At 44.8% G+C, this 12,478-nt stretch overlaps 1 protein-coding gene across 1 annotated transcript in view; it reads left to right on the forward strand.

Annotated features, from left to right (window-relative positions):
* Positions 1–12,478, forward strand: part of LOC120984808 (putative cation exchanger C521.04c) — a 158,661-nt gene that overhangs the window by 42,866 nt on the left and 103,317 nt on the right. Inside the window, exon 6 of the mRNA XM_040413434.1 lies at positions 7,343–7,459. Coding sequence (XP_040269368.1) covers positions 7,343–7,459 — 117 coding nt within the window. The remainder of the gene's footprint in view (positions 1–7,342; positions 7,460–12,478) is intronic.

Here is a 12,478-nt window from a genome sequence, read left to right on the forward strand (position 1 = left end):
TGCTCTCTCCTGATGGCTGATATGGGGGCGGCGGGGGGGAGGGGTGTACAAGGATCAGTCAGATCGGATTCATTTCCTCAGTCCTTATATTATTGGGGTGATGAGCTGCTGCCAGCCACTAAATACACTGCTCAAAAAAATAAAGGGAACACTTAAACAACACAATGTAACTCCAAGTCAATCACACTGTCCACTTAGGAAGCAACACTGAGTGACAATCAATTTCACATGCTGTTGTGCAAATGGGATAGACAACAGGTGGAAATTATAGGCAATTAGCAAGACACCCCCAATAAAGGAGTGGTTCTGCAGGTGGTGACCACTTCTCAGTTCCTATGCTTCCTGGCTGATGTTTTGGTCACTTTTGAATGCTGGCGGTGCTTTCACTCTAGTGGTAGCATGAGACGGAGTCTACAACCCACACAAGTAGCTCAAGTAGTGCAGCTTATCCAGGATGGCACATCAATGCGAGCTGTGGCAAGAAGGTTTGCTGTGTCTGTCAGCGTAGTGTCCAGAGCATGGAGGCGCTACCAGGAGACAGGCCAGTACATCAGGAGACGTGTAGGAGGGCAACAACCCATCAGCAGGACCGCTACCTCCGCCTTTGTGCAAGGAGGAACAGGAGGAGCACTGCCAGAGCCCTGCAAAATGACTCCAGCAGGCCACAAATGTGCATGTGTCTGCTCAAACGGTCAGAAACAGACTCCATGAGGGTGATATGAGGGCCCGACGTCCACAGGTGGGAGTTGTGCTTACAGCCCAACACCGTGCAGGACGTTTGGCATTTGCCAGAGAACAGAAAGATTGGCAAATTCGCCACTGGCACCCTGTGCTCTTCACAGATGAAAGCAGGTTCACACTGAGCACATGTGACAGAGTCTGGAGACGCCGTGGAGAATGTTCTGCTGCCTGCAACATCCTCCAGCATGACCGGTTTGGCATTGAGTCGGTAATGGTGTGGGGTGGCATTTCTTTGGAGGGCCGCACAGCCCTCCATGTGCTCGCCAGAGGTAGCCTGACTGCCATTAGGTACCGAGATGAGATACTCTGACCCCTTGTGAGGCCATATGCTGGTGCGGTTGGCCCTGGGTTCCTCCTAATGCAAGACAATGCTAGACCTCATGTGGCTGGAGTGTGTCAGCAGTTCCTGCAAGACGAAGGCATTGATGCTATGGACTGGCCCGCCCGTTCCCCAGACCTGAATCCAATTGAGCACATCTGGGACATCATGTCTCGCTCTATTCACCAACGTCGCGTTGCACCACAGACTGTCCAGGAGTTGGCAGATGCTTTAGTCCAGGTTTGGGAGGAGATCCCTCAGGAGACCGTCCGCCACCTCATCAGGAGCATGCACAGTCGTTGTAGGGAGGTCATACAGGCACGTGGAGGCCACACACACTACTGACCCTCATTTTGACTTGTTTTAAGGACATTACATCAAAGTTGGATCAGCCTGTAGTGTGTTTTTCCACTTTCATTTTGAGTGTGACTCCAAATCCAGACCTCCATGGGTTGAAAAATTTGATTTACATTTTTTTTTATTTTTGTGATTTTGTTGTCAGCACATTCAACTATGTAAAGAACAAAGTATTTCAGAAGAATATTTAATTAACTCAGATCTAGGATGTTATTTTTGTGTTCCCTTTATTTTTTTTGAGCAGTGTGTATAAGCGACAGCTATGTATGGCCAGCTTTAATGTGTATAGCTTTGCTAATTTATATACATGTGTAAAGTGTCTGATTTACTTTGTGCTTTGAATGCTGGCAGTTACATATGGTGTTACATATGACTTGAAGAAGCGGTATGCATAAGAACGAAACAGTAAGAACATTACCTACAACATGAGTAAGACGTCATGAACACAGCGGTTATTGGCCTGTGCCCATGCTGTCGACCGCAAATTGCAGGGCATCGACCGCGTGCCAGCCGCATGCGGACTCGCAATCCATAGCCAACTGTCGGCATCGCAGTATAGTGCATGCACTACTCTTTTTCAGTGCGGAGCCATGGAGAGAAAACCCACAGAAGCACTCCGTAGTGCTTTTGTTCCGTTCTGCACTGCACCTTCCAGATTGCAAACCCATTCCAAGTCAGTCCGCATCCGTGATGTGGTGCACAAACGGCAGGTGCCCATATATTGCGGGCCCACTGTTTGCCAACGTGTGCATAAGGCCTAATGCAATATGAAAAAAAGGCTCAACTCCTGTTACTGTCCTGGCCCAAGAGGAAAAGTAGGGAAGGGAGAGAAGCAGAGCAGTCAGGTCTTCTATAGAGACAGGAAGTACTGCAAGTTAGGAGAGCTGGCACTGTTTAACCATGGGTTCCATACTTTTGAGAATCGTTCTCTGGAATCATTTAGAGCGGCATTATGTTTGCCATACAATGAAATGCAATGAACTCTATGAATAACTGCTGAGATAGAAAGTGAAGGAGACCTCGACCTGGACGCAATATGAATTCTCAGACATCAGGATATATTGTAGAAGCTTATAGGCTGAGCGTGTTACAGCCCTTGAGGGGGGAAAAAAAGCTCACCTTGACACCCGCTCTGCTGTGATTGGACAGCTCACAGCCAGGGAGAAGGAGACGCCCCTTAAGAAATGCGGCAGTCTTCTCCTCCCTGTACCGATGCTAATAATTAGCATACAGGATGGCAAAAGAGAACGGGGGGGCACAGAAGGGGCAGGACATCTGAAAAAAAAAAAAAAATTTGTGCACGGACTCAACATGCCCTATGTTGCCAGGTACTAATATTGTAATGTCAGGGCCAGTGAAAGGTCCTCTAAGTTGTGAACTGACGAGTGGGAATTGCAATGAAAGAAAGGTGACATCCTTGATGCCTGCCTCTACTAATATCTCTACTATAATATACACAGTTGGGGTTGAATAAAGAGCTTGTATAGAACTTAGGAAGGCTCCAGAAATTCCCATGGTGGTCATGACTTGGTAAAGATCAGAACCGAGAAAGGCTATCAAAATCCTTGTCAATGTCAAGTGCTAATAAGGAGATGGGCTGAGATTTCATATTGGCCCACTGAATATTTCACACCTTCCTCACATTATCTAGTGCTTGCCAACCTTGAATCGACCCTCCCTGGTCAGAATGCATTAGAGTGGTAAGGTGACTATCTAGTATGGATGTGAAAAGTTTAAGGTCAACGTTAAGGAGGTAGATGGGGCATGCTCTGGCTATTATGACGAGACCACGCTTTCAGGTAATTTTTATGCATTTTGTGATGCTAAAACGAGGAGTAGATTAAAAAATGGGGAACAGTAATATCAGTCGCAAATACTTTCTCCTGACTTCAAAAACTGTCAGAAAATCTGAACCTGTAGCCTAGTAAGGGAAAGGGCTTACTGGTTATTGCACGGCACTGATCACACAGACATTACCTACAACTCTGTGACAGGAGGTGGTAAAAACCAATGTCCTCAATGGTAGAAGAAAAAAAAAAAGAGAAAACAAGGCGACACTCGCCGAATCTTTGTTAAATCGTGGCTTTATTCGGTCTAAAACATAGTGGGTGCGGGTCACATAAAGCAGAAAGAAAGGCAACAGCCGTTTCGCGATACAACAGCGCTTTGTCGAGCCTACTGTGACGTGAAAGGGGAGCGCCCAATATACCTGTCTCCTCCCTGCACGTCACTACTGAACAGGTGCATCAATCAATCAAATATTCGGATCACCTTCGTATACATATAATATCTTAAAATTGTATAAAGACAGCAAGATCATTTTTGTCATTGAGGCCTAAACCTCCGATGGCATTACTTTTAATAATCCATTGTGCTTCTCGTTGCAATAAAATGCGCTTTCTATCTCCTCCTCTAGTTGGTAGATTAACTCTCTCAATGCCTGCACATTTTAACACTTCTTTATTACCCTGATGTTCCTCGTTAATATGTTCTATAAGGTGTGTAGCGCCAATACCTGTAGCAGTCTATCTTTTGTGCTGTCTAAATCACACGTATAGGGGTCTATGGGTTTTACCAATATAAAATCTTTCACATGGGCAAAAAAAAATAATCGCATACACTACATAAGCTGACTTGCAGTTAATGAATTGCTTAATAGTGTGTGTTATGTGTCCTATCTGGACATGTTTCCCGGTTCGCATTGCATTACACATAGAGCACTGTCCACATCTGAAGTTTCCCATGGGACTCCATCTATCCAACCAAGTGTGGCTTGTATCTGAAAAGATTACTGCTTGTCACCATATCTCCTATAGTTTTTGCTCTTAAAGCTAACAATTTGGTTTGTTTATCACTTTATCGATTTAATTGTTCATCTCGCTGTAACATGTGCCAATTATTTAAAATGGCATTTTTGATGGTTTGGCCCATGGGAGAATATTCAAATGTGAACACTGCTCTAGTGTTCTGCGGTATTTTACTATAATGTGTTTTTTCTTTTTCCATATATCTTTACTTTGCCTACGTGCATATGCTTTGTCATAAGCTTTATCAATCAAAAGAGGTGGGTATCCATGTTGCATGAATCTATTTTTGAGATCTTTACTCTGGTTTTCAAACGCTATCATTTTTGATGATCCTTGCAAGTCTGACAAATTGACCATACGGGACAGCTGCAGCTACATGCGGCGGGTGGACGCTATGGTAATGCAAAAGGGAGTTTGTTGAACTGGGTTTTCTATATATGGTAGTATCGATATCCTCATTGATAATTCTAACTTGGACGTCTAAGAATTCAATGGCGTGTTCATCTATTTTGCTAGTGAAAGTCATGTTCATGTTATCGTTTAAGTACTGAACAAACAAACTGAATTGATCTCGGTCCCCTCCCCAAATAATAAATACATCGTCGATGTATCTAAAAAAGCTTTTTATGTGTTGTGTTGATAAAGCTTATGACAAAGCATATGCACGTAGGCAAAGTAAAGATATATGGAAAGAAAAAACAGCAAAAAACACATAGTAAAATACCGCAGAACACTAGAGCAGTGTTGACAGTTGAATATTCTCCCATGGCCCAAACCATCAAAATCTTAAATAATTGGCACATGTTACAGCGAGATGAGCAATTAAATCGATAAAGTGATAAACAAACCGATTGTTAGCTTTAAGAGCGCAAAAACCTATAGGAGATATGGTGACCAGCAGTAATCTTTTCAGATACAAGCCACACTTGGTTGGATAGATGGAGTCCCATGGGAAACTTCAGATGTGGACAGTGCTCTGTGTAATGCAATGCGAACCGGGAAACATGTCCAGATAGGACACATAACACACACTATTAAGCAATTCATTAACTGCAAGTCAGCTTATGTAGTGTATGTTATTATTTTTTTTTGCCCATGTGAAAGATTTTATATTGGTAAAACCCATAGACACCCCCCTATACGTGCGATTTGGAGCACAAAAGATCGATTGTTATAGGTATTGGCGCTACACGCCTTATAGAACATATTAACGAGGAACATCAGGGTAATAAAGAAGTGTTAGGCCCGTTTCACACGAACGAGTATTCCGCGCGGATGCGATGCGTGAGTTGAATGCATTGCACCCGCACTGAATACGACCCATTCATTTCTATGGGGCTGTTCACATGAGCGGTGATTTTCACGCATCACTTATGCGTTGCGTGAAAATCGCAGCATGCTCTATATTCTGCGTTTTTCACGAAACGCAGGCCCCATAGAAGTGAATGGGGTTGCGTGAAAATCGCAAGCATCCGCGGATGCGGTGCGATTTTCACGCACGGTTGCTAGGAGACTATCGGGATGGAGACCCGATCATTATTATTATTATTTTTTCCCCTTATAACATGGTTATAAGGGAAAATAATAGCATTCTGAATACAGAATGCAAAGTAAAATGGCGCTGGAGGGGTTAAAAAAATAATTTAACTCCTCTTAATCCACTTGTTCGCGGAGCCCGGCATCTCCTGTCTTCATCTTGGCTCTGAGCAGCAACAGGACCTGTGGTGACGTCACTCCGGTCATCACATGGTCCATCACCATGGTAAAAGATCATGTGATGGATCACCACAGGTCCTGTTGCTCCACACAGCTAAGATGAAGACAGAAGGAGATGCCGGGCTCCGCGATCAAGTGGATTAAGGTGAGTTAAATTATTTTCTATTTTTTTTTTAACCCCTCCAGCGCTATTTTACTATGCATTCTGTATTCAGAATGTATTTTCCCTTATAACATGGTTATAAGGGAAAATAATAGCAATCTACAGAACACCGATCCCAAACTTCTGTGAAGAAGTTCGGGTTTGGGTACCAAACATGTGTGATTTTTCTCACACGAGTGCATAACTCATTACAATGTTTTGCACTCGCGTGGAAAAATCACGCGTGTTCCCGCAACGCACCCGCACATTTTCCCGCAACGCCCGTGTGAAAGAGGCCTTAAAATGTGCAGGGATTGAGAGGGTTAATCTACCAACTAGAGGAGGAGATAGAAAGCGCATTTTATTGTAACGAGAAGCACAATGGATTATTAAAAGTAATGCCACGGGAGGTTTAGGCCTCAATGACAAAAATGATCTTGCTGTCTTTATACAATTTTAAGATTTTATATGTATACGAAGGTGATCCGAATATTTGATTGATGCACCTGTTCAGCAGTGACATGCAGGGAGGAGACAGGTATATTGGGCGCTCCCCTTTCACATCACAGTAGGCTCGACAAAGCGCTGTTGTAGCGCGAAACGGCTGTTGCCTTTCTTTCTGCTTTATGTGACCCGCACTCGCTATGTTTTAGACCGAATAAACCCACGATTTAACGAAGATTCGGTGAGTGCCGCCTTGTTTTCCCTTTTTTTTTTTTTTTTTTTTTTTTTTCTACCGTTGATGACATTCAGCTATTTATCTAGGCAGAGCACTACTTTGATTTTTTTGCATGGACACTGAGAGATAGTCATCTACACCATAACGCATAGTGCCAACTGTGTTCTCTCTCTCCTTTTTTGGTAAAAGCCAATGAGCGCTGTCCTCTGCATTCCTGGTAAGTGGCCTGTATATTTGTGCTGCCACTTGGCCAATAGAAGGCTGATTGGCATCTATTATTGGCACCTTCTCCCTGTGTAGTCAGAGATGTACTGCTGGTCAACCGTAAAACTGAATGAGGGAGGAACGACTGTAGTAGCAATAGAAATAGAACAATGTGACAAACAATATGGTCCTCAGACCCATAAAACCAAAAGGTGGCGCAAAACTAATTTTATCATTGATCATACAGTGTGACACACTGAAAAATTGGCATTCTGAATTTAGGACTGTTTTAGTAAATCTGCGCTGTTATATGCATGAGATGCACATGAAATCTGTGCCCCAATGTCTTGGTCTAATATACTGATATTATTTTTCAGATTCAACTCTAACTTTTGGGAATATTCTCTATCTGCTCTTATTTGGATGGTGGATCAGCCTGTTTTATTTCCTAATTTCATTCATGATGTTTATCTCCATTCTTGGATTTCCTTATGGTATGGTTAAAAAAAAAAAAAAAAAAAGGCACTTGAAATTATTTTTTTAATATATTTTTTTGGGGCTTGATTTATTAACTGTGTGTCTCAAAAAGTGACTGTTACTCTGTTACAGGTGCTATAGAATAAGTGAAGTAACGTATCTAGGCAAAAGTGTCCAAATTGTTTGGGATTTTAATATTGATGGCCTATCCTCAGGATTGACTATCAATATCTGATTACCGGGTGGCCAACACGCCTGCCAATCGGCTGTTCTTAAATGGGTTATGCCATCACAGACAATGGGGGCACATCACTAGGATATGCCCCCATTGTCTGATATGGGCGGGATCCACCTCTGGGACCCGCAGGGAAAGTGGTGGAGAGCGCATGTGCAGTTGCCCTCCATTAATTTCTATGGGGCCGCTGTAAATAGCAGAGCGCTGGCTTTGCTATTTCCGTTGGCCCCATAGAAATGAATGGGAGCGGGGGCCGCGCGTATTTGGGAGCAGCATTTTTGTGGTGGCCGGACCCCGGTAAACCAGGGGTCCTCCAGCCACAACTCTACCCGCTCAGTTCTCATTGTAGGTGTGGGTCCCAGAGGTGGGACCCACACCTATCAGACAATGGGGGCATATCCTAGCGATATGCCCCAATTGTCTGTGATGGGAATACCCCTTTAAGCACACGCCTCTGTCCTTTTCGTAGAGCAGAGTTGGTATAACTGCTGTGCTGTTCCCATTTATTGCACTGGGAGCAGAGGTGCAGTTCTATGTATACTATGCAATAGACAGCTGTGTACTTTTGCAACTTTTTAGGGGTTTTAGGCACCACTTGTCACCTTTTCAACGTATGGGGGGGTGGGGGTGAAGCAAAACTGCAAAGTGTGGGCGAGAAGGGGAAGTAAGTCGTACACAGCAAAAATTAATTACATTATTGTAACTCATCTTGTAATAGAAGTCTGCCGTGTGTTTTCCCTTTGCTGGAAGAAAGCCATAAATGAAGGTATGTTGTTGCAAAAACCACCCTCAAAACACAGCACAGCCACGACATGTGGCAGGACCCTATGGGTGGCTTCTCATGTTGCGGGTACACGTTTTTTCTTCTGCAGAAGTTCTGTGCGGGAACAACTCCAGCATAATACAGCCGAGTAATACCAGCAAAGTGAATGAGATTTGACAAATCTCATGTACATTTTATTTTTTAAGGTGTCCAAATTGAATTTTAACCCCTTAGTGGCCACCAAAACGCCTTTTTATGGTGGTCACTAAGGGGCACTTAGGCTGGGCTACAATAAAAAGGCCCAGTCTAAACTATGCACGGGTCTCCTGTGCAGCAAAGAGCAGGGGCACGACTAACATAACCTGCAGGCCTTTTAACCCCTTACATGCCACAAGCAATAGTGCCCATGGCATGTAAACGGTTACAGTAGGAGCGGACTCTCTTTATCTCCCATCAGCGCCCTGAAGTTGAGATTGCGGGGTGTCAATGTCAGTGTAGACAGGCTGGGGCCTAGTGAAGCCCCCCAGCCTGCCTTTAGTTTCCTAGCAGTTTGTGCCTCTCTCAGCCTGCTGGCGAATGTCAGTATAGCACTTACAGTATTTCTGTATTGTAATTTTTTTATGTATTGTATTTTAGAAGCGATAAAAATATTAGCTATTAGTCCATTAAAGAGAACTTTTTTTGCCATTATTTTCCGTTGAAAAAAAATAATAAAAAATCTCAACATATTTGGTTTCACCCAGGGCTGTGGAGTCGGTAATCCAAAGCCTCGGCTACGACTCCTCAATTTCCCCTGACTCCCACTCCCTCATACATGGCGCATGTTTAAGCGGAAACTTTTTTTGTATTTTGTGTCTTTGTATTTCTGAATTTGAGATGTTAGAAAACAGTTTTCCCCCTTATATTCTATGTATAGCATATTATAGAATCCAGCAAACCTCTCCAAACATGAGCTCAGAGGAAATGCACACTAAAGCATGAGGCCTCATGCACACGACCGTTGTGTGCATGCGTGGCCGTTGTTCCGTTTTCCGTGATTTTCTGCGGACCCATTGACTTTCAATGGGTCCGTTGAAAACACGGAAAATGCACCGTTGTTCATCCACGGCCGTGATCCGTGTTTCCTGTCCGTCCAAAAAAATAAGACCTGTCCTATTTTTTTTTTTTTTGACTGACAATGGTTCACGGACCCATTCAAGTCAATGGGTCTGTGAAGAAACACTGATGCACACAAGATTGGCGTCCGTGGCCGTAGGCCACTTTTACACAGACTGATCGCAGATCCGTCTGCATAAAAGCTTTTTCAGAGCTGAGTTTTCACTTCGTGAAAACACAAATCCGACAGTATATTCTAACACACAGAGGCGTTTCCATAGTGATGGGGACGCTTCCAGTTAGAATATACTAAGAACTGTGTACATGACTGCCCCCTGCTGCCTGGCAGCACCCGATCTCTTACAGGGGGCTGTGATCCGCACAATTAACCCCTCAGGTGCAGCACCTGAGGAGTTAATTGTGCATATCATAGCCCCCTGTAAGAGATCAGGTGCTGCCAGGCAGGAGGGGGCAGAACCCCCTCCCTCCCCTGTATTACATTCATTGGTGGCCAGTGCGGCCTCACTGCCTGCGATGTCTGTCTGTGACCGGCCGGGCGCTCCTCCTACTGGTAAGTGACAGGTCTGTGCTATAAGCAATGCGCCGCACAGCCCTTTCACTTACCAGTAGGAGCAGCCCGCCCGGTCACAGACAGCGAAGGTAAGTTATAATGCTTCTGAAAATTGCTAAGTAACCATGGCAACCAGGACTGCAGTAGCGTCCTGGTTGCCATGGTTACCGATCGGAGCCCCAGCGATTAAACTGGGACTCCGATCGGAACTCTCCGCTGCCACCAATGATGGGGGAACGTGATTTTAACAAGGAGGGGGGGGGGGGGGGGGGGAAGAGGTGAGGCCGCACTGGCCACCAATGATGGGGGATTCGGAACGTGATTTTAACTAGGGGAGGGGGGGGGAAGAGGTGCACTGGCCACCAATGAATGTAATACAGGGGAGGGAAGGGGTTTTGCCCCCTCCTGCCTGGCAGCACCTGATCTCTTACAGGGGGCTATGATATGCACAATTAACTCCTCACGCCTCTGTTAGAATATACTGTCGGATATGAGTTTCACGATCTAACTCAAATCCGATGGTATATTCTAACATAGAGGCGTTCCCATGGTGATGGGGACGCTTCAAGTTAAAATATACCATCGGATTGGATAAAACTCTGATCCGATGGTATAATAGGGACTCCTGACTTTACATTGAAAGTCAATGGGGGACGGATCCGTTTGCAATTGCACCATATTGTGTCAACGTCAAACGGATCCGTCCCCATTGACTTGCATTGTAAGTCAGGACAGATCCGTTTGGCTCCGCACGGCCAGGCGGACACCAAAACAACTTTTTTTTCATGTCCGTGGATCCTCCAAAAATCAAGGAAGACCCACGGACGAAAAAAACTGTCACGGAACAACGGAAATCAGTTTTGCGGACCGAAAAAAAAAAAAAACGTCCGTGTGCATGAGGCCTAAAGCATACAGAGAGCACATGCACTGGACAATTGATTTATGCACAGTTTATTGAAAGTTTAGATATACTAAGAAGTATCGTTAATTTCTAACGATAATTTTTTTCCCTTAGTCCTAACAGCAGCACAGATGGGGTTAACTGCCCCTGTGGACTGGTAGGACCGGCGGAATTTTAATGAGCCCAAGAACCAATAAACGATCTTCAGCTCCCTGAAAGGGAGGAGATCACCCCCCAGCCCACCGTGTTTTTAACAAGCATAATGTATTTAGGGTGGGATATTTGTGTGCTGCTGTTAGGACTAAGGGAAAACAAATTATCGTTAGAAATTAACGATTCCCTTACGTCCTACCAGCAGCACAGATGGGGAGATGGCAAGAAGAATCCCCTAGGGAGGGTCCTCATGCCTGGCAGAACTAAGAACAGTCTGCCCAAAAGCCGAAAACTCTGCCATCCTAGCATCTATCCTATAATGGGAGATGAAGGTTGACTCAGAGCTCCAGGAGGCCGCCTTACAGATCAACTCTAAGGGGAGGAGTCTTCTCTCCGCAACCGAGGTGGAGACTGCCCTAGTAGAATGGGCTCTCACAAACTCAGGAGGATCTAAGGATTGGGAGACGAAAGCTTCCATAATGGCCTCCTTGATCCAGTGACTAATGGTAGCTTTAGACGCTTTACGGCCTTTAGACTTACCGGCAAACAGGATAAGAAGATTCTCATCTATCCTGAACTCTCTAGATCTATCCACATAGATCTGGAGGCATCTTGAAATATCCAGCGGGTCTGTAGCTGGAGTATCAGAGGAGGAGGCTGTAAACAAAACTGGTAAAGAGATTACCTGATTGATATTCTGCAAAGTAGGCACTGAAGTAGGGTAAAAACTTCAGGAGTACTCTATTCTGTAGGAAAATAATGTACTGGTGATTTGCAGAGAGAGCCTGCAATTCAGAAATTCTTTTGGCTGAAGCTATAGCCAGAAGAAAAACCATCTTTAAAGTCAAAAATTTGAAATTTACCTCCTCCAAGGGCTCGAAGGGGGGAGATGCTAGCCCCCTGAGCACTACTGAAAGATCCCACTGGGGGATAGGTTTCAGAATAGTAGGCTTTAGTCTTTCAGCTCCCTTCAGGAAGCGTTTAATGAGTGGGTCCCGAGAATGTGGCCTGTTGAGACAGGCTGAGATGGCATAAACCTGTACCTTCAAGGTAGCTGGAGATAGGCCTCTATCTAATCCATCTTGAAGAAATTGAAGTATCGCAGGAAGGGGCGGATCTGCGGACGCCACCTGTCTGGAATCGCACCATGCCACGAAGATTCTCATGATCCTGGAGTAGGCCTTCTTTGTAGACTCTGCTCGGGAATGCGACAAAGTTCTCAGGACCGACTCGGAAAGCCCTTCTATGTTGGGAAGGGACTGATCAACCTCCAGGCTGGCAGGTTGAACCTGTGCAGATCTGGGCAGAGGTGAGTGTC

The sequence above is a fragment of the Bufo bufo genome, chromosome 1, assembly GCF_905171765.1.
Source record: "Bufo bufo chromosome 1, aBufBuf1.1, whole genome shotgun sequence".
Taxonomy (NCBI): Eukaryota; Metazoa; Chordata; class Amphibia; order Anura; family Bufonidae; genus Bufo; species Bufo bufo.